The 23,087-nt window shown below is 45.3% G+C and overlaps 1 protein-coding gene across 2 annotated transcripts in view; it reads right to left on the bottom strand.

Annotated features, from left to right (window-relative positions):
- Window positions 1-3,637: 3,637 nt before the first annotated feature.
- The window catches only part of BIN2 (bridging integrator 2), a 43,224-nt gene continuing 23,774 nt past the window's right edge, over window positions 3,638-23,087 (bottom strand). The window contains exons 6-13 of one of the 2 annotated variants that reach the window (XM_030816432.1): window positions 22,154-22,261; window positions 21,750-21,835; window positions 19,509-19,584; window positions 18,241-18,323; window positions 13,769-14,519; window positions 10,560-10,640; window positions 7,331-7,402; window positions 3,638-4,062 (exon numbers count right to left, since the gene is read on the bottom strand). In XM_030816432.1, coding sequence (XP_030672292.1) covers window positions 4,033-4,062; window positions 7,331-7,402; window positions 10,560-10,640; window positions 13,769-14,519; window positions 18,241-18,323; window positions 19,509-19,584; window positions 21,750-21,835; window positions 22,154-22,261 — 1,287 coding nt within the window. In that variant the 3' untranslated portion in view covers window positions 3,638-4,032. The remainder of the gene's footprint in view (window positions 4,063-7,330; window positions 7,403-10,559; window positions 10,641-13,768; window positions 14,520-18,240; window positions 18,324-19,508; window positions 19,585-21,749; window positions 21,836-22,153; window positions 22,262-23,087) is intronic. The other variant, XM_030816433.1, reaches the window with a different exon arrangement.

Below are 23,087 nucleotides of genomic sequence, written 5' to 3'. Positions count from 1 at the left end.
CCAGCTACTCGGGAGGCTGAAGCAGGAGAATCGCTTGAACCCAGGAGGCGGAGGTTGCAGTGAGCCGAGATAGTACCATTGCACTCCAGCCTGGGCAACAGAGTGAGACTCCGTCTCAAAAAAAATAAAAAAAAATAAAAAATTCACCCTCCTTACCATGATCCCCTCCTATCACTGGTCTTCTTCCCGTCATAGGCACTAACATGTCTGGTAATAGTGCCAATCACAGTTCGCCATTTCCCTGGCCATAGGATGGACACATCATGCAAATTGGGCCAGTTGAATTTTCTCTAGGGAATGTGGATCTGGAGAGAACACAGTGGCAGAAGGTGGCAGCTGCTGGAGGGGCTGTCCACACATTCCTGCTGCAGACATCCAGGGCTGGCTCTTGTCCTTCCCACAGCCTGGTTCTTCTTTGGCTCTATGAGCTGTCTAATATCAACATATCCTCTTATCCTTTTAAATTTTTTTTTTGAGTCAGGGTCTCACTCTGTTGCCCAGGCTAGAGTGCAGTGATGCAATCTCAGCTCACTGCAACCTCTGGCTCCCAGATTCAAGCAATTCTCAGTGCCTCAGCCTCCAAATTAGCTGACTACAGGCTCACGACACCATGCCCAGCTAATTTTTGTTATTTTTTGGTACAGACGGGGTTTCATCGTGTTGCCCAGGCTGGTCTCAAACTCCTGGGCTTTGCCATGAGATCAGAAGCCATCTGCCCATCTCGGTCTCCCAAAGTGCTGGGATTACAGGCATGAGCCACTGTGCCCTGCCCCAACATATCCTTTTCTTTCAGACAGAGTCTCGCTCTGTTGCCCAGGCTGGAGTGCAGTGGTGCAACCATGGCTCACTGCAACCTCCGCCTTCCAGGCTCAAGCGATCCTCCCATCTCAGCCTCCCAAGTAGCTGGGACCACAGGTACATGCCACCAGGCCTGGCTAATTTTTTGTAGAGATGGGGTCTCACTATGTTACCCAGGCTGGACTTGAACTCTTGAACTCAAGCAGTCCTCCAGCGTCTGCTTCCCAAAGTGCTGGGATTACAGGTGAGAGCCACCACGCTTAGCCCCAACATATCCTTTATTGCTTAATTTTGTCAGTTCGTTGGTTGCAACCAGAGAACCCACATAAACATACTTCTTTCTGCAGTCAGTGTTAAAGGGAAAGACACCACCAAGTTCTAGTCTCTCAAGCCTAACTTAGAATAATTCCTGGCCAGGTGCAATGGCTCACACCTGTAATCCTAGCACTTTGGGAGGCCGTGGCGGATGGATCACCTGAGGTCAGGAGTTCGAGCCCAGCCTGGCCAACATGGTGAAACCCCATCTCTACTAAAAATACAAACAGTTAGCAGGGCGTGGTGGTGTGTGCCTGTAATCCCAGCTACTTGGAGGCTTAGGCAGGGAATCACATGAACCAGGGAGGCGGAGGTTGAAGTGAGCAGAGATTGCACTATTGCACTCCAGCCTGGGCAACAGAGCGAGACTCCATCTCAAACAAAACAAAACAAAAACACCTCACTTTTCATCATGTGTCCCCTTCTAGCCCATCACTAAATCTTGCCCATTCTGCTCCCTGCTCAATATTCTGTCTTGTTAAATATCTTATTTTTAACCCCCCTCATCATTGTTTCCCTCGTTCCTAGTACTAGTACTCAGTGCTTGGTAGACGGTTGATGCTCAGTAAATGCTTGCAGAATGACTGAACGAATGGTGATATCATCACCTCTAAAAACAAGAGCAAGGATGGAAGGGGTTTGGCATTTATGTGGCATTTATCAAGGTGGTAGGACTTCAGAGCTATTTTGAAAATGTTGTCACAAATATTTTCATATAAAGTAATGATAGGACTTGAATCCAAGACTTCTTTTAATTTTTTTTTTTTTGAGACAGTGTCTTGCTTTGTCACCCAGGCTGTGCAATCTTGGCTCACTGCAACCTCCGCCTCCCGGGTTCAGGCAATACTCCTGCCTCAACTTCCTGAGTAGCTGGGACTACAGGTGTGCGCTACCACGCTCGGCTAATTTTGTATTTTTAGTAGAGACGGGGTTTCACCATGTTGGCCAGGCTGGTCTTGAACTCCTGACCTTGTGATTCACCCGCCTCGGCCTCCCAAAGTGCTAGGATTACAGGTGTAAGCCACCGTGCCTGGCCTTTTTTAATTTTTATTTTGAAGACAGAGTCTCCCTCTGTCACTCAGGTTGGCGTGCAGTGGTATGATCGTTGCTCCTTGCAGACTCAATCTCCCAGGCTGAAGTGACCCTCCCTCCTCGGCCTCCTAAGTGGCTGGGAGTATAGGTGCGCTCTACCATGCCTGGCCTAGTTTTTAAATTTTTTGTAGAGATGGGGGTCTATGTTGCCCAGGCTGGTGTAAAACTCCTGGGCTCAAGTTATCCTCCCGCCTCAGCCTCCCAAAGTGCTGGGATTAAAGGTGTGAGCCACCACATCCAGCCCTTTAAAATTTTTTTTAAAAATAAGAAGGGCCGGGTGCGGTGGCTCACGCTTGTAATCCCAGCACTTTGGGAGGCCGAGGCGGGCGGATCATGAGGTCAGGAGATCGAGACCACGGTGAAACCCCGTCTCTACTAAAAATACAAAAAAAAAAAAAAATTAGCCGGGCGTGGTGGCGGGCGCCTGTAGTCCCAGCTACTCGGAGAGGCTGAGGCAGGAGAATGGCGTGAACCCGGGAGGCGGAGCTTGCAGTGAGCCGAGATTGCGCCACTGCACTCCAGCCTGGGTGACAGAGCGAGACTCCGTCTCAAAAAAAAAAAAAAAAAAAAAAAAAAAAATAAGAGATGGAGGTCTCATCATCTTGCCCAGGCTAGTCTCCAACTCCTGGGCTCAAGCAGTCTTCCCCTGTTGGCCTCCCAAAGGAATCCAGGACTTCTGACTCCAAATTTCATGCCATTTCCAGGATAGGATTTTTTTTTTCGAGACAGAGTTTCACTCTTGTTGCCCAGGCTGGAGTGCAATGGCACGATCTTGGCTCACTGCAACCTCTGCCTCCTGGGTTCAAACGATTCTCCCACCTCAGCCTCCCGAGTTGCTGCAATTATAGGCCTGCACCACCACGCCCGGCTAATTTTGTATTTTTTTAGTAGAGACAGGGTTTCTCCATGTTGGTCAGGCTGGTCTCGAACTCCCGACCTCAGGCGATTCACCTGCCTCGGCCTCCCAAAGTGCTGGGATTATAGGTGTGTGCCACCGCACCCAGCCGATATGATTGTTATTATTATACTTTGTATCCTTTAGGTTTCATATCTCCTCTCTTGTGCTCAGACCCCTTACTCATACCAAGTACTAAATTTTAAACACTAGATATAGCTCTAAAATCTTATTACCCCTTTCCAAGTGTATCTGTTTATCAACCAAAGTGGGGAGTACCTGCAGGATTAAGGAGAAGAGTCTGTGGCCCTTGGTATCATAAAAGAATTACAGTCAGGAGTTAGGGTGAGCTGGGGGTCAGGGATGTGACTAAAGCTTTCAGAACCTGAGGCAGAATCAATAACCATACCTAAGTGGAAAACAGTGTCCTGGGTTGCAACGATGCCCTGTGTCAAATAAACAATCCACAGATAGTCAGAATCAGACTTTATTTAACAATCTGAAAATGCATTCTTCTGGCTTTCAGTCTTGCAAAATAGGTCATAAGTCAAAGACAGATTTGTTCACTATCCTCTGAGTGTGTGTGGTTATGTCTCTGTATAGACAAGTGTCTGTGTCTATAGATACTTTTGCTTTTTATAGTGATTAAAGCTCCACTTTAGTTAATGTATAAAGTCTTATTCTAATAATGCTAAAACCAGAATTAAATATTCCCTGAGTCTAATGTTCTCTTCTCCCCAGCCTGCCTCCCTCCATCCCTCCCATAAGGCTGCCCCTCCGCCTCCATTAATGCCAAGTCTTTAGACAGCGCCAGCATTCTTACTGAGAACCCAGGGATGGATGCTGGCTCTTATATCCCTCCGACCTATACCCTCTGGTTGAAGAGCTTCTCTGGGGAGGTGTGGGGCAGGGGGAGTCTTGGCAGTTTCTCTTCAGAGTTGTGGATTTTCACTTGTAGATACCTCGAAAGTAAACATGATTGTGTTAGGTGTTGACCTGCCTTCCCACCAACCACTTATGGAAGGGTTAAACTCAATTTGCTTCTACTGAATTATACTTCATGTAATGCCACTGGCCTCTCTTGAGGGAGGCAATGTGAAACTGGTTGTTGGGATTATTGCGAGGACTTTTTGCAGATATCGTTCATTACATCATTCACAATATCTTTATGACGATTCACAGGAGAATTTCTTTTTTTTTCTTTTCAAGACATAGTCTTGCTCTGTCTCCCAGGCTGGAGTGTAGTAGCACAATCATAGCTAACTGTAGCCTTGAACTCCAGGGCTCACGTATTCTCACCTCTGCCTCTGAGTAGCTGGGACTACAGGCACCCGCCACCACGCCCGGCTAATTTTTTGTATTTTTTAGTAGAGACGGGGTTTCACCGTGGCCTCGATCTCCTGACCTCGTGATCCGCCCCCCTCGGCCTCCCAAAGTGCTGGGATTACAAGCGTGAGCCACCGCGCCCGGCCTAAAAAAAAAAAATTTTGTTGCCTAGAATGGTCTTGAACTCCTGGGCTCTAAGTGATCCTCCCACCTCAGCTTCCCAAAGTGTTGGGATTACAGGCGTGAGCCCTGGCACCTAGCCTCCTTAAGGAATGAGCATCGTGAATTGGGTTAACTGATCAGGTTTTTCTCTTCTTGGATTTTAGAAAGTCTGGAACCAATTTTGTGGTCATCTTTAGTAAGCTTATTTTATAGAATGCATTTTTTATACTTGCCTAATTCATGGCTCCATTTTATATCACTATCCTGTCTCATATAATTCTGAGTTTTTCTGCTATATGTTGTGTATATGTGTGTATGTTAATATAATAAACATATATATATGCAGTTCACATGCCACATAATGACGTTTCGATCAACAATTGACTCTATATACAAAGGTGGTCCCATAACATTTTAATGGAGCTGAAAAATTTCTATTGCCTAGTGACGTGGCAGCTATTGTTAACATTGCAGCCTTCATGGCATCACAGCACAACACATTACTCACATATTTGTGATGATGCTGGTATAAACAAACTTACAGTGCTGCCAGTTGTAAAAAGTATAGCACATGCAATTATGTACAGTACATAATACTTGATAACAATAAACAACTATATTACTTGATGTATTTAATATATTATGCTTTTAAAAATATTTTTCTATATGTATTATTTTTGAGACAGAGTCTCACTCCATTGCCCAGGTTGGAGTGCAGTGGCACAGTCCTGACTCACTGCAGCTTCTGTGTCCCGGGTTAAGTGATTCTCATGTTCTCATGCCACAGCCTTCCAAGTAACTGGGATTATGGGTGTGTGCCACCATGCCCGGCTAATTTTTGTATTTTCAGTAGAGATGGAGTTTCACCATGTTGGCCAGGCTGGTGTTGAACTCCTGGCCTCAAGTGATCTGCCTGCCTCAGCCTCCCAAAGTGCTGGGATTACTGGCATGAACCACCACACCAGCCTACAACACTTTTTTTATTATTATTTGAGTGTGTATTCCTACTTATTAAAAAAAAAGTTCTGCTTATTGGCCAGGTGCATTGGCTTACGCCTGCAATCCCAGCATCCCAGCACTTTGGAAGGCCAAGGCGGGAGGATCACAAAGTCAGGAGTTCGAGACTAGCCTGACCAACATGGTGAAACCCCGTCTCTACTAAAAATACAAAAATTAGCCAGGCGTGGTGGCGCCACCGCCTGTAATCCCAGCTACTTAGGACGCTGAGGCAGGAGAATCGCTTGAACACAGGAGGCGGAGGTTGCAGTGAGCCAAGATTGCGCCACTGTACACTGTACTCCAGCCTGGGCGACAGAGACTCTGTCTCAAAAAAAAAAAAAAGTTCTGCTTATTAAAAAAAAACATTAACTGTAAAACAGCCTCAAGTAGATCCTTCAGGAGGAGGCGTTGTTATTACCGGAGATGACAGGTCCATTTGTGGTAGTGCCCCGAAGACCTTCTAGTGGGACAAGATGTAAAGGTAGAAGACAGTGATATGGGTGATCCTGACCCTAGGCCAATGTGTATGTTTGTGTGTTTTTATTTACTTGTTTATAGACGGTGTCTAGCTATGTTGCCCAGGTTGTATTCGAACTCCTGCCTCAGCCTCCTGCATCGCTGGAACTACTACAGGCACATGCCACCACACCCAGCTCTGTGTCTTAGTTTTTAACAAAAAATTTTTAAAAAGAAACAGAAAAAATACGGAAAAAAGCCTACAGAATAAAGATATAAAGAAAATATTTTTTGGCCGGGTGTGGTGGCTCACGCATGTAACCCCACTTTGGGAGGCCAAGGCAGGCGGATCACCTGAGTTCGGGAGTTTGAGACCAGCCTGACCAACGTGGAGAAACCCTGTCTCTACTAAAAATACAAAATTAGCTGGGCGTGGTGGTGCATGCCTGTAATCCCAGCTACTCAGGAGGCTGAGGCAGGAGAATTGCTTGAACCCGGAGGCTGAGGCTGCGGTGAGCCGATATCATGCCATCGCACTCCAACCTTGGCAACAAGAGTGAAACTCCGTCTCAAAAAAAAAAAAAAGAAAAATATTTTTTAGTGGTGTAGCCTAAGTGTACAGTGTTTATAGTCTACAGGAGTGTAAGTAATGGCCTAGGCCTTCACATTCACTCACCACTCACTCACTGACTCACCCAGGCAGCTTCCACTCCTGCAAGCTCCACTCATGATAGTGCCCTATACAAGTGTATCACTTTTTATCTTCTATATGGTATTTTTACTGTACTTTTCTATGTTTAGATACACAAATATTAACCACTGTGTCACAACTGCCTACAGAATTCAGCAAAGTAACATGCTGTATAGGTTTGCAGCCTAGAAGCAATAGGCTATACCATACAGCCACACATAATGACAAAATCGCCTAATAATGCATTTCTCACAGCATATCCCTGCTGTTGAGCAACACATTACTGTATAATATGACCTTTTTGCATTTTTAAAAAATATCTTAACCTCTTTAACTCCTTTTTGAAATAATTTGAGATTCAATTAAATAAATATCTAGAAGATAGGGCCAGTTTAAGGTCAAGTATAGGCAAATGGGCACGGAGTCACCATGAAGTCCCAGTTCATTCTTTTTTCCTCTGGTTCCCACCTGCTCGACTGCCCTAAGGGTATGGTTCACTGCTGGATTCCCCTTGTAGCCTGTGGTGAAGATTCCAGCCTGTTCCCAAACCCCTGTCAATTTAATGCCCAATCTATTCTCTGTATATCTGGTCTTACCTCTTCTTGAGGTTCAGGTGCTGTGAGGTTGTTGTTTTCTGGTACCGTGGAGACTTGAAGCTGGTCTTGGCCCTACAAAGAGAAGAGTTCTGCCAGTAAGACATGGCTCAACCTTTCCAGCCTCTCAGCGTAGATGTGTCTTCTGTGCCTTATACTTTACAAGGGGCTCAGTATTTGTACTATTACAAAGGGCAAAATACAGTGTTGTTTCACCAGAGCCTGAAGGCATCGGGAAAGGCTTTCATCCATCCTCTTTTACAGATGAAGAAACTAAGATTCAAAGGGTAAAAAGACTTGCTGGGACTGGAAACCAGGTCTTTGAATTCCAGAGTTGTTTTCATGATCAAACACCATGTAATCTGTGTGACATGGTGTGGATGTGTATCTATAAGGGAGTGCGAGGTCTTAAAATTACTACCTGCCACTTTTAGATGAACCTTCCTCAAGAATGTACTGCAACTCTCACACTTAAGTGATCCTAATTCATGACACGCAGTTAGGAGAAGCAAGTGGTAAAATGATTTATTTGGGAAAAATTTTAGGTTCTGAGATGGGAACCCAAGGTGCAGGAAGCCCGGTCTAGACCACGTTCTGGGGTGCACACCTGTAGTCCCAGCTCCTTGAGAGGCTGAGGCAGGAGGATCACTTGAGGTCAGGAGTATCAAGGTTGCAGTGCACTATGACTGCACCTGTGAATACCCACTGCACTCCAACCTGGGCAACATAGTGAGATCATCTCTAAAAATATAAATGTCAAAAAAAAGAAAGAAAGCCCTGCCTAGAAACTGCTATGCTAGGGGAAGACCCTGTGAGGTTTAAAATAAGTTTTTAAAACATGAAATCTAATTTATAAACTATAAAATCCATATTTTAAAAACAGAATCAATTTCTTTTTAATTTTTTCTTTTTCTTTTCTTTTCTTTTTTTTTTTTTGAGAAGGAATCTGGCTCTGTCACCCAGGCTGGAGTGCAGTGGCGTGATCTCGGTTCACTGCAACCTCCACCTCCCAGGTTCAAGCGATTCTCCTGCCGCAGTCTCCCAAGCAGCTGGGACTACAGGCGCCCACGACCATGCCTGACTTTTAGTAGAGATGAGGTTTCACTATGTTGGCCAGGCTGGTCTCAACCTCCCGACCTCAAGTGATCCACCCCCATCAGCCTCCCAAAGTGTTGGGATTACAGGTGTGAGCCATGGCACCTGGCCAACAGAACCAATTTCTAACTGTGATAGCCACTTGAAATTCCATGATTTCTCCTTCAAGGACATTTTCTTTCTTTTTACTCCCTCCTCCCTTTCCAGGTCATGAATTAACTCAAAGGTGATGTTACATCACCTCCCGGAAAGTTATCAAAACCTTCCATCTCTCTGAGATGATTCAAGTGGTAAGCAAGAACAGATTTTTTCCCAGTAATTTCTTTTTCAAAAATGGCTATTTTTTTCCCAGTTATATTTATATTTACCCATTTTTACATGTGACATGTCCATAATTCTGCCTGAGAGAAAATATGATTTATAATGCATTTGCAAGGGAAGTGAGCATACATAGGCTTCAGAGGATTGATGACACAAATAGGCTAGGATCTAAAGTACTCTAGTTGCTTAATTCTACAGGAAAAATATTTCTCCTTAGCTGATGACCAAAGCAATCCCACCAGAGAGGCTAAGAGTAAGGAAATATTATAAATCTAAAATATAAGGAGACAGACTCAGGCAAAAGGAGAGTGTATCCTGTACCTCTTTTCCAGGGAGGACAGTGTTACTGGCCTGTTTCTTAAAATGGTCAAAAAGAGTCTTGGCTCCTATAAACTCCTCCCTTCAAAAAGATGACTCCAAGAATGCAAGCTTGCTTTATCATTCCCCAGAGGCAATCAAAAAGTCACTCTATTACTGTCTCCATCTAAAATCATATAATACATTATAAAATCAAATTGAAATCAATTCAACCATTGAGTTGCTCTTTTCAGTGCAGAAAAATGAGAAGTGGCTATACTTACCTACTCAAAACCCTGCATCTATCCTGCACTTATTCACTATCCACATGTCCTGCCTATCTCTCTCCATCAGCACGGCTGCCTCAGACTAGAAACTGACCAAGGAAAAGTCATTTTTATTATTTAAAAAATCTTTTTTTGAGATGGGGTCTCACTCTGTTGCCCAGGCTGGAGTGCAGTGGCACGATCATGACTCACTGTACCCTTGACCTCCCTGGGCTCAGGTGATCCCACCTCAGCTTCCCAAGTAGCTGGGGCCACAGGCATGTGACACTACACCCGGCTAATTTTTGTATTTTTTTTAGAGATGGGTTTTTCCTATGTTGCCCAGGCTGATCTTAGACTCCTGGGATCAAGTGATCCACCTGCCTCAGCCCCCAACAAAGTGCTAGGATTACAGCCACCTTGGGAGGTTGAGGCACTGCACCCAGATCTTTTTATTAAAATTTTTTTAAAGAGATGGCATCTGACTATGTTGCCCAAGCTGGAGTGCAGTGGCTATTCACAGGTGTGATCGTAGCATACTACGGTGTTGAACACCTGGGCTCAAGTGATCCTCCCGCTTCAGCCTCCTGAGTAGCTGGGATTACAGGCTTGCACCACTGAGCCTGACTTAAGGAAGTTTTTTTTTTTGTTTTTTTTTTTTTTTTCTTTTTGAGACAGAGTTTCGCTCTTGTTGCCCAGGCTGGAGTGCAATGGCGAGATCTCGGCTCACTGCAACCTCCGCCTTCTGGGTTCAAGCAATTCTCCTGCCTCAGCCTCCTCAGTAGCTGGGATTTCAGGCACATGCCACCATGCCCAACTAATTTTTGTATTTTTAGTAGAGACGGGGTTTTACCATGTTGGCCAGACTGGTCTCGAACTCTTGAACTCCTGACCTCAGGTGATCTGCCCACCTCGGCCTCCCAAACTGCCGGGACTACAGGCGCCCGCCACCGCACCCGGCTAATTTTTTGTATTTTTAGTAGAGACGGGGTTTCACCGTGTTAGCCAGGATGATCTCGATCTCCTGACCTCGTGATCCGCCCGCCTCTGCCTCCCAAAGTGCTGGGATTACAGGCATGAGCCACCGCGCCCGGCCAGGAAAAGTTTTGTATCTTGCTCTGTTAGGGCCCTCAGTGCTTCGTGTGAATCAAGACTGAAGGCCTCTGAAAGATATACTTCTGGAAAAAGAAAAATAAATTTTAATGTATAAAAAAATAGGGCATTGTCATGTAGATGACTTAGGCTTTTAGTACCTCCGAGGAGTCAGCTGAGATAAGCTTATTATCCTCTTCCTTGTCTTCCATCTTCTTTGCCTCTCCAGGCTCTGAAGCAATCTGTGAATCAAAGTGAACAATGGAGGAGAGAGTCTCACACCTTCCCACCCTGGGGGCCATTCCTGTGCCCTTGGTCCATATTAGCTCCTCTCAGATAGCAGGAGGCTCCCGAGGTAGCCTTGGTCAGACACAGGCAGTAGCAGGGTGGTGTGATCTAACGAGTGCCAGAAATCTCACACACTACTCCCAGATATACACATGGCTCATGTGCTAGCCTTCTTCATTGCTCACATGTCACCGCTGACTGCTCTATAAACTTGCAACTCAGCTCCCACTCCCTGTGCCCTTCCCTACTTAATTTTTCTTCATATCAGGCCGGGCGCAGTGGCTCACGCCTGTAATCCCAGCACTTTGGGAGGCCGAGGCGGGCGGATCACGAGGTCAGGAGATCGAGACCATCCTGGCTAACACAGTGAAACTCCGTCTCTACTAAAAATACAAAAAATTAGCCGGGCATGGTGTTGGGTGCCTGTAGTCCCAGCTACTCGGGAGGCTGAGGCAGGAGAATGGTGTGAACCCGGGAGGCGGAGCTTGCAGTGAGCCGAGATCGCAACACTGCACTCCAGCCTGGGCGACAGAGCGAGACTCCGTCTCAAAAAAAAAAAAAAAAAAAAAAAACATCAAGGAAAGAGAACTAATTCTCAAGGCGGCCCATCCCATATTTTTTTTGGTCAGCCCCTTGTGTCTCCTTTGCCCTTCCACAATACTTTTTTTCCATCCCATTAAAAAAATTGAGCTAATTGTTGAAAGTTCCTCTTGTATTGATCCAAAATGTATCTTAAAAAAAGTCTTTATACATAGTTTCTGCCTCTGCCCTCTGGAGTGTCACGGAACAAGTCAAATCCCTATATGACAGTCTTTCCATATAATGTGACTCGAATATGACTTGAGGCCGGGCATGGTGGCTCACACCTGTAAGCCCAGCACTTTGGGAGGCGGAGATGGGAGGACCACTGGAGCCCAGGAGTTTGAAACCAGCCTGGGCAACATGGCGAAACCCCATCTCTACCAAAAATACAAAAATGAGGCAGGCATGGTGTCATGAGCCTGTAGTACCAGCTACTTGGGAAGCTAAGGAGGGAAGATCACTGGGGCCCAGAGAGGTCAAGGCTGCAGTGAGTCATGATCGTGCCACTGCACTCCAGCCTGGGTAACAGAGTGAGACCCTGTCTCAAAAGAAAGAAAGAAAAAAAGAGTACGACTTGATTTACAGATCCTTCACAGAACTAGTTGCTCTTCAATGGGTTGGCATCTCTCAATTTTTTTTTTCAAAAGCCTTAAAAATTTTTTTGAGATAGGGTCTCACTCTGGTGCCCAGGCTGGAGTGTAGTGGTGCTCACTGCAGCCTCGACCTCATAAGCTCAAGCAATCCTCCTGTCTCAGCCTCCCAAGTAGGGACCAGCCTTTTCAAAAGGCTGTCCTTTTTGCTTTACTTCCCTCTGTGAGTTCCTGCTTCTAGGTCTTCTCATCAGAGAAAACACACCCTGGAAATTTGCTGCCATTTTTTTTCAGGGTCTATTTACCATAGTCACAGGTATAATGAACTGAAGTGAGACCCACCACCCCCACTAAAGAAGGTAAAGCTCAGGATTCCAACTATTGGTTCTTTATTTTTTAAAATTTATTATTTATTTATTTATTTTATTTTGTTTTGTTTTGTTTTTAACTTTTTCTTTTTCTTTTCTTTTCTTTGAGACACAGTCTCACTCTGTTGCCCAGGCTGGAGTGCAGTGATGTGATGTCGGCTTACTGCAACCTCTGCCTCCTGGGTTCAAGTGATTCTCGTGTTCTTGTGCCTCAGGCCTTCCAAGTAGCTGAGACTACAGACGCCACCATGCCTGGCTAATTTTTGTATTTTTAATGGAGCCAGGGTTTCACCATGTTGGTTGATCAGGCTGGTCTCGAACTCCCGGCCTCAAGTAATCTGCCTGCCTCAGCCTCCCAAAGTGCTGGAATTACAGGTGTGAGCCACGATGCCTGGCTTCAACTATAGGTTCTTTATACTAGGAACTCCCAGAACTTGGAGGAAAAGAAAGAAATTAGTAAGAATCTGCTCATTAACACTATTAGAGATAAGCCCCTTACAGAAGTCAATTACCGGCTGGGTGCGGTGGCTCACGCCTGTAATCCCAGCACTTTGGGAGGCCGAGGCAGGCGGATCACGAGGTCAGGAGTTCGGGACCAGCCTGCCCAACTTGGAGAAACCAGCCGGGCACGGTGGCTCACGCCTGTAATCCCAGCACTTTGGGAGGCTGAGGCGGGTGGATCACGAGGTCAGGAGATCGAGACCATCCTGACTAACACGGTGAAACCCCATCTCTACTAAAAATACAAAAAATTAGCCAGGCGTGGTGGTGGGTGCCTCTAATTCCAGCTACTCGGGAGGCTGAGGCAGGAAAATGGCGTGAACCCGGGAGGCGGAGCTTGCAGTGAGCAGAGATCGCGCCACTGCACTCCATCCTTGGTGACAGAGCGAGACTCCGTCTCCAAAATAAAACAAAACAAAACAAAAAATAGACATGGAGAAACCCCGTCTCTACTAAAAATACAAAAATTAGCCGGGTGTGGTGGCGTGCACCTGTAATCCCAGCTACTCTGGAGGCTGAGGCAGGAGAATCGCTTGAACCCAGGAGGCAGAGGTTGCAGTGAGCCAAGACTGCGCGACTGCACTCCAGCCTGGGTGACAGAGCGAGACTCCATTTCAAAAAAAAAAAAAAGTCGATTACCCTAAAAGTAGATTTACTAAATTAATAGCTATGAAGACATGAAACAATCCCCAGAACCAAAAAAGGTGTCCAAGAGTATTCTGACTATAGTAAAGATACCTACATGGAGGTTATAAAAGGATATAAAGACCCTACCAGAGTCGGGTGCAGTGGCTCACATCTGTAATCTCAGCACTTTGGGAGGCCAAGACAGGAGGATCACTTGAGGCCAGGAATTCAAGACCAGCCTAGGCAACATAAGGAGACCCTATCTCTATTGGGGGAGGATCACCTGAGCTTGAGAGGTTGAGACTGCAATGAGCTGTGATCGCACCACTACACTCCAGCCTGGGTGCCAGAGTGAGACCCTAGCTTAAATAAATAAATAAATTAGATTAAATACCCAACCAGAACTACTCTTACCTGAGATGTCATTAAGGTGGGGGAAGTACAAAGTTCTTCGGGGTTCTGATTGTGGATGTTTTCATTTCCTTTGGCCTCAGGAGTTCTTACTGGCTTCTCTGGTGGTTCTGGATTAGGAGAGACCTCTAGGGAGGTCCTAGGACTTGGAGTCCCAGTCCCCAAGGTGGCCCTAGGGCTGGTGGGTGAACCCCCTCCAGAGGCTGTAGGGCTGGAAGGTATGTTCCCTGAGGAGGGCCTGGGGCTTGCAGTGGCTCTGGGTGGAGGAGGCCTACTAGGGGGTGCTGAGGTCCTCTGGATAGAGGCTCTCTTCTTTGGTTGTGCAGATCCTTCACTTGCTGTGCGGGTTCGGAGGACTACTTCTGTGGCAGATGATGAAGGCTGCCCTGAAGGGCTCAGGGCTCCGCCTGGTGATGGAGCTGGGGAGCTGGGGAGAACTTCCTCCTGGGACTTGGCACTCTCAGTGGTAGGAGAGGGCTGGGCCTGGGCGGGGCCATTGCAGGCTGGTAGAGGCTCATCTTCCTCAGAGGAACTTGCTTCAGATCCTTCCTTCTCTATTTCCTCCTCTTCTAAGAGCTCCTTGATCTCAGAATTGTCTTCCCCCTGGGCTACATCAGGTGCCAGATCTTCAGTTGCGGAGACAGATTCACTCTCACTCTTCAAGGAAAGTGTAGAGGGACTAGTAGGTGAGGTAAGAGGACTGGAGACCGTAGCTGTTCGAACTGGGGGAGAAATGACTAAAGAGCGCCTGCTGCTAAAAAAGGAAGGTGTTCAGATTCAGAATGGCTAAAAACCAGAAGCAACGTAAATATGCAAAAATAAATTATGATGCATGTAATAAAAAAACAGAATAAAGCAATTTAAAATGCTAGAAAGTTTGCATAATCTACAATAACACTTATAGAGTGAAATGAAAAATGGTCAAAATTTTATCTCTATCATGAGCTCAATTATGTAAAAACATGTACAGAGAAAGAGACTGGAAAGAAACACTGCAAAATGTCAGCAAATATTTCCTCTGGGGCAAAGATTAATGGGTGATATACAGTTGAACTACACAGATTTCATATTTGTGAATTACCTACTTATTTATTTGGAACCCCCAAATCAATACTTGTGGCACTTTCCCAGTCACTATTGGACATGCACAAGTGGTGAAGAATGAGTTGCCTGCACGCACTTTCCAGATGAAGTCTAAAAAGGCAATCATCTACCTTCTTGCTTCCGTCCTCAAACTGTAAACAAGTGTCCTTTCCACCATGTTTTCCTAACTTTGTGCTTTTTGTTGGTGATTTTGCTACTTAAAATGGCCCCCAAGCTGTAGTGCTAAGTGCAAAAAGACTGTGATGTGTCTTCCAGAGAAAATACATGTATTATTAGGCAAGCTTCATTCGGGCATGAGTTACAATGCTGCTGGTTGTGAGTTCAATATTAATAAATTAATAGTATATATTAAATAAGGTATCTTTAAACAGAAATTCATATAAAACAAGGTTATATGTTGGGTGGTTGATGAAAATGTTGTGACCAGGGGCTCACAGAAACCTGTGTTTTGATGTTCAGTGAGTATGGCAACTTTATAAAACAAAACTATCACGAACAACAAGAATCAACTATAACATTTATCGGCCGGGCGCGGTGGCTCACGCTTGTAATCCCAGCACTTTGGGAGGCCGAGGCGGGCGGATCGCGAGGTCAGGAGATCGAGACCACGGTGAAACCCCGTCTCTACTAAAAATACAAAAAATTAGCCGGGCGTGGTGGCGGGCGCCTGTAGTCCCAGCTACTCGGAGAGGCTGAGGCAGGAGAATGGCGTGAACCCGGGAGGCGGAGCTTGCAGTGAGCCGAGATTGCGCCACTGCACTCAAGCCTGGGTGACAGAGCAAGACTCCGTCTCAAAAAAAAAAAAAAAAAAAAAAAAAAAAAAAAAAAAAAAAAAACATTTATCAAGTAGCTACTATGTGCTGGATGCCATGCTTATCCTTGAGCACCCAGGATTAGAATCTAGAATATATCAGCCAAAAAAAAAAAACCTATTTTTTTTTATTTATTTATTTATTTATTTATTTTGAGATGGAGTTTCGCTCTGTCGCCCAGGCTGGAGTGCAGTGGCACGATCTCGGCTCACTGCAAGCTCCGCCTCCCAGGTTCATGCCATTCTCCTGCCTCAGCCTCCTGAGTAGCTGGGACTACAGGCGCCCGCCACCATGCCCGGCTAATTTTTTGTATTTTTAGTAGAGACAGGGTTTCACTGTGTTAGCCAGGATGGTGTCGATCTCCTGACCTCGTGATCCGCCTGCCTCGGCCTCCCAAAGTGCTGGGATTACAGGCGTGAGCCACCGTGCCCGGCACAAAAACTTATATAGATCAATTTTTTTAAAAAAGGTCAACAACCCAATTGAAAAATGGGAAAACGATATATAGGAAAGTCACAGAACAGGAACCTTAAATGGCCAATAACATGAAAAGATGCTCAAGGAAACTAGCAATTATGAAGCTATGATTTAAAACTGCAAAAAAATTCCATTTCATACTCATGAGCTTGTAAGAATGAAGAAGTCTGACAATTTCACATGTAGTGAGAATGTGGACTCATGAGGGCTCTTACTCACTGCTGATGGGTAGTAAACTGGAGTTATTACCGTGCAGAGCAATATGGAAATATCTCATTAATGGTCAAGAAGCCCCATGACAGACCTTATGACTCAACAATCCTGCTCCAAGTATAGACCCTAAAGAAACTCTTGATAATATTCACAGGGACAAATGTAAAACATGTTCATCACAACACTATTTATGATAGCAAAAACCTAGAAGACAACTCCAATGCCCCAAACTAGCAGGAGGATAAATGAGTCATGAACTAGGCACACACAATAACAACTACAGAAAGGAAACAGCAGAGCTATTATAGCAACATGTGGCAATAACAAAAAACCTTACAAACAACACGAAGAGAACAAAAGAAGTTGCAGAACAATACATACAGTAGAAGTCCATTTATATAAAGTTTAAAAACATGCAAAACAGCCAGGCGTGGTGGCTCACACCTGTAATCCCAGCACTCTGGGAGGCCCAGGCGGGCGGATCACAAAGTCAGAAGTTCAAGACCAGCCTGGCCAATATGGTGAAACCCCGTCTCCACTAAAAATACAAAAATTAGCCGGGTGTGGTGGCGTGTGCCTGTAGTCCCAGCTACTCTGGAGGCTGAGGCAGGAGAATCGCTTGAACCCGGGAGGCAGAGGTTGCAGTGAGCCGAGATTGTGCCATTGTACTCCAGCCTGGGCGACAGAGCAAGACCCTGTCTCAAAAACAAAAAAAACAAAAGCAAAAAACCCCAAAAAACATGCAAAACAATATTTTATGTGTGCATGTATGTGTGAAACAATACAGTGTGTGTATGTTACATTTAGTATTACATTTAGTATTTATTTCCATGCGTGTTATTTTATGTGAAACGTACATGCACACATAAAACAACACACATAGAAATGATAAATACTAAATGTAACACAGTAGTTACCTTTAGTGGGGTCAGAAAGAAAAAGTGAGTGGGGAAGGAACATTGGGAACTTCAGCTATATTTACAACAGCCGAGTTCTTAAATTTGATGGTAGGTACATGGCTATTTGTTGTATTATTCTTTATACATTCAGTTATGTCTAAAATATTTAATTTTTATTAATTTTTTTAGAGACAGAGTCTTGCTGTGTCACCCAGGCTGGAGTGCACTGGCATGATCATAGCTCACTGCACCCTCAAACTCCTGCGCTCAAGTGATCCTCCCGCTTCAGCCTCCTGAGTAGCTAGGAGTACAGGTACACACCACCTTGCCCGGCTAATTTTTTTTTTCGTTTAATCTTTTTTTGTAGAGATGAGATTTCACTATGTTGCCCAGACTGGTTTCAAACTCCTGATCTCAAGTGATTCTCCTGCCTCAGCCTCCCAAAGTACTGGGATTATAGGCATGAGCCACCATGTCTTGGCCTTGAAATATTCAGTAAAAAGCAGCTGGGCACAGTGGCTCACGCCTGTAATCCCAGCACTTTGTGAGGCTGAGGCGGGCGGATCACGAGGTCAGGAGATTGAGACCATCCTGGCTAACACAGTGAAACCCCATCTCTACTAAAAATACAAAAAATTAGCCGGGCGTGGTGGCGGGCGCCTGTAGTCCCAGCTACTCAGGAGGCTGAGGCAGGAGAATGGCATGAACCTGGGAGGAGGAGCTTACAGTGAGCCGGGATTACACAACTACGTTCCAGCCTGGGCGACAGAGTGAGACTCCATCTCAAAAATAAAAGAGAAATATTTAGTAAAAAGCAAAATAATTTATATAGGAGCATAGTACAAACAACAAACATCATCACACACATGCACATAAGGGACAGGTCAGGATTCTGGACTGGAGATGAGGATGTCGAATACATTCACACACAGGACAAGCAAAGCAAAAAAGAATCTTGGATGGTGCTCACCTTGACAGTCCCTTCACCACAAAGACTTTATTGGAATGTTGCTTCTCCAGTTTGCTCATCACCTCGTAGAGATTGTGGTTCAGCTAGAGCCAGTAAGAAAGAAGGGGATGCTAGCCAACTGGGAACTCGAGAGTGGCATATCCCTTCTCCCCTCCCCTTCAGACAGCTTCCTAAAATAAAACCTCCCCCTTTCAATTCTGATCTGAATTCCTCTTCATCTGCCTAGCATTAGAGTCCAGGGTCTTGTCCCACCACTCCCTCTTCCTTGTCCCTCTGTGTTCTAAGTTCTGCCTCTTCCATCAGATTGGCAGCTGTCTCAAGGCAGGGTCCATAACTGATGTCTGATTTGAGGTTCTAGCTTCTCACAGGTGATCCAGGGAATGAAAACTCATTTTTAGGCCAGGCGCGGTGGCTCACGCCTATAATCCCAGCACTTTGGGAGGCTGAGGCGGGCGGATCACGAGGTCAGGAGATCAAGACCATCCTGGCTAACACGGTGAAACCCTGTCTCTATTAAAAATACAAAAAAATTAGCTGGGCGTGGTGGTGGGCACCTGTAGTCCCAGCTACTCGGGAGGCTGAGGCAGGAGAATGGCGTGAACCTGGGAGGCGGAGCTTGCAGTGAGCCAAGATTGCGCCACTGCACTCCAGCCTGGGCGCCAGAGCAAGACTCCGTCTCAAAAAAAAAACAAACAAACCTCATTTTTAATATTAACTAGTCAAATCATACTTTAGCCAAATAAACTATGGAGAGTAGTATGTATAGCTGTTTGTGAATATAACTAATATAAATGTTGTAGTAGCAAAGAATCTTGGAATCCTAGGACTAGAAAAGACTTCATAAATTAGGTTGTATGGCTGCCTGTCACTGACAGGATTAGTCTTATTTGAGACCCACCACCTGAGAAACTGACTTGTCCTTAAACACTGCCCTCTCCAGTCCCCAGCAACAACAGATAGAGATTTCACAATGGGGTTCCCCATTTTAATGTTTCCTTCTATAGGCCCAGCCTCCTTTATTGATGCTAAAGCTCAAATTTGGACACACTTACTCAGTTGTTAAGGGAGATGAAGAGGGCCCTCGGATAGTGTATATATGTGTTTTAATATAGTTAAGTACACAGTCAAGTGCTCTTATTTCATCATGAGATAAAAGTCAAAATCTGTGGTGCCAATATGGATATTTAAAGAAATTATGTAAGTCAAGGCTATCTTCATATTTACTAGAAAACACACCTAGGAGCCTCAATTGGCCAGACGCCTCTCACCTTGCTCATTTCCCTGTAGAAGACATCCCTCAAGTTGGAAATGTTTTGGAAGATGGTCACATAGCAGCCAATACGACTATTAGGAAGCAAAACCACAAACACATACGGGTAAGGCATGGGAAAGGAGTTCTTTGTTTGAAATACAAGGTAGGACTTAAGCCAAAACCAGCCACCGAGGCTCCTAAATGAAAGCCATCCCCGCTGGGCACAGTGGCTCACGCCTGTAATCCCAGCATTGTGGGAGGCCGAGGTGGGCGTATCATGAAGTCAGGAGATCAAGACCATCCTGGCTAACATGGTAAAACCCCACCTCTACTAAAAAAAAAAAAAAATTAGCCGGGCATGGTGGCATGTGCCTGTAGTCCCAGCTACTCGGGAGGCTGAGGCAGGAGAGTCGCTTGAACCTGGGAGGCAGAGGTTGCAGTGAGCTGAGATCGCGCCACTGCACTCCAGCCTGGGCGACAGAGCGAGACTCCATCTTAAAAAAAAAAAACAAAAAAAAAACAAGCTGTCCCACATCCCATACTCAGGATGTTCTGGGATCTGGACTCATCAGAGCTGGGCCAGGAACACACCTGATTCTTAGGAGCAGGAAGGCCAGGGGAGACAGTATCAGCTCAGGTGGACACCAAAGTTTAAGTTTCATGGAGTTATCGGATTTGGGCTCTCGAAGGGCTGAGCAGACATGAAAGGGCTTTGAATAATTTTTTAAAGGGCTATATAAATATAAGGCTATCTAATTATAATTATTACAGTAAGTAATTATTCTTTCCCTTTATGCAATACAGGATGACTTCTGTGCCTGTATGTACATTAATGGAATTATCCTATAAGTGAATCAAGGAAGTATACTTTTAAAGAAACTGTATTAAATTTCATTTCTGGGCCAGGCACGGTGGCTTATGCCTGTAATCCCAGCACTTTGGGAGGCTGGGGCAGGTAGATCACTTGAGGTCAGGAGTTTGAGACCAGCCTGTCCAACAGGGTGAAACCTGTCAAAAAATAGAAAAATGGCCAGGCACGGTGGCTCACGTGTGTAATCCCAGCACTTTGGGAGGCTGGGGCAGGTAGATCACTTGAGGTCAGGAGTTTGAGACCAGCCTGTCCAACAGGGTGAAACCTGTCAAAAAATAGAAAAATGGCCAGGCACGGTGGCTCACGTGTGTAATCCCAGCACTTTGGGAGGCTGAGGAGGGCGGATCACAAGGTCAGGACATTGAGACTATCCTGGCCAACATGGTGAAACCCTGTCTCTACTAAAATACAGAAAATTAGCTGGACTAGGCGGCATGCGCCTGTAGTCCCAGCTACTTGGGAGGCTGAGGCAGGAGAATCTCTTGAATCTGGGAGGCGGAGGTTGCAGTGAGCCGAGATTGTGCCACTGCACTCCAGCTTGGCAACAGAGTGAGACTCTGTCTCAAAACAAAACAAACAAACAAACAAAAAAAAAAATTAGTCAGGTGTGGTGGCCCGTGCCTGTAGTCCCAGCTACTCAGGAAGCTGAGGTGGGAGAATTGCTTGAACCCGGGAGGCACAGGTTACAGTGAGCCACACTCCAGCCTGGGTGACAGAGTGAGACCCTGTCTCAAAATAAATAAATAAATAAATAAAATAAAAATAAAATAAAATTTCAATTTCATTTTAATTAGGAGTAACATAATGTTTTAGAATACATGTGTTCATTAAAAAGGCTCCATCCTATGTACACTAATAAGTGACAATATAAAATATTCTGACCACAATTCTATTAATGCATATCTTGTACAATAAAAAGAAAAAAAGGATACAAATGGAGTTTCTGCTCAGATTTCTCTTTAAACGTGGAAAATTTGGCTGGGCATGGTGGCTCACGCCTGTAATCCCAGAACTTTGGGAGGCCAAGGCAGGGGGATCACTTGAAGCCAGGAGTTCCAGACCAGCCTGGGCAACATGGTGAAACCCCATCTCTACTAAAAACACACACAAAAATTAGCCAGGCATGGTGGCACATGCCTGTAATCCCAGGTACTCAGGTGGCTGAAGCACAACAATCACTTGAACTAGGGAGGTGGAGGTTGCAGTGAGCTGAGATTGAGTGCTACTGCACTCTAGCCTGGGTGACAGAGTGAGACCCTGTCTCGAAAAAAAAAGCGGGGGGCAGTGTGGGAATTTAAATCTAAAACACTTTTATCTGCCTACTGTCAAGGCACACAAGGTGCCTTGTGTGAAGGAAAGGCACCTTTTCTGAATTTCAGTCATTACCTATTATAAAGAATAGGCAGCTCCTCTAGTAGTTCTTGGTTCAGATCTTCAAACACAGTCTGGGCTTTGTTGAACTCTTCCTCTGCCTAGGTGGTAAAAGAGACAAGACAATTTCCCTCAATTCTGAACCCAGCGCCACAGCATGCCTCCTTCATCCTCTGCATTTTTGTAGGCACTAGGCTTTCTAGGAGCCATCCCTCTTCTTCCCCTGACCATGCTCTCCCCAGCCTCAAGACTCTGACTATCCTTACAGCATCAGGGTCAGAAGAAACAGATTTCCTTTAGGACACTAGATGCTGAATTTATAATTTCCTATACCCATGTTGGCCCACCCACCTGCTACCACCACGGGGAGAAGGAGAACAGGAAGAGTTTACCAGTTTTTGTTGTTGTTTTTGTTTTACCTTGGCAGTCTTGGCCTCATCTTTCTTCTTGGCATTCTGCACTGCCTCCAGGTGATGTCGGGCACTGTCATAGTCCACGAGTTTCCGACCCCGCTTGGCAATTCTCTCCTGACCCAGGGTAATGAGAAAGGGTGTGGATACCCACTTTTCAGTGGCCAGGATGTAGGTCACAGAATACCAAAACAGAGAGCAAGATTCTTGCGTCCTACTATCCAATTTCACTTTTGTTGTTTTTTGCTTTTGTTTGTTTTGAGACAAGGTCTTGCTCTGTTGCCCAGGCTGGAGTGCAGTGGTGCGATCTCAGCTCACTGCAACCTCTGCCTCCCAGATTCAAGCAATTTTTGTGCTTTGGCCTCCCAAGTAGCTGGAATTATAGGCGTGTGCACCAAGCCCGGCTAATTTTTGTATTTTTAGTAGAGATGGGGTTTTGCCATCTTGGCCAGGCTGATCTCGAACTCCTGGGCTCATGTGATATGCCCACCTCGGCCTCCCAAAGTGCTGGGATTACAGGCGTGAGCCACCGCACCCAGCCCAAATTTCACTTTCTAATAGGGTTTTGTGCCCATGGGGTCTCCCTCAGTATCTGGGAAGAATAGGGGATTCTCAGACGGAGATAGAGTTCTACAGAGCATGTGGAAATCTGTATTAATTATATATATATAATAGATATATAATTAAATACATATATATATTTCCACTTCCACCTCCCCCTGTATTAAATTTTAATATTTCCTATGAACCCATTATAAACTGGTTCAGCCTCCAGGAGAAATGGCCTTGAGAATCACATGAAAGTGAAAGTCTGGATTTTTGGGAATTAGTCCCAAATCTGCCATTCATTAGCCTGTGGCCGGTGGCAAGGCACATCTCTTTTGGAGCCTCAGTAGCCCCATCTCCCCTTATACAACTGTTATTTGAAAGATCGAATACTGAA

Source organism: Nomascus leucogenys, chromosome 8, assembly GCF_006542625.1.
Source record: "Nomascus leucogenys isolate Asia chromosome 8, Asia_NLE_v1, whole genome shotgun sequence".
In the NCBI taxonomy this organism is placed as follows: Eukaryota; Metazoa; Chordata; class Mammalia; order Primates; family Hylobatidae; genus Nomascus; species Nomascus leucogenys.
The sequence above is the reverse complement of the archived record's forward strand: the minus strand, read 5'-3'. Positions and strand labels throughout refer to the sequence as shown.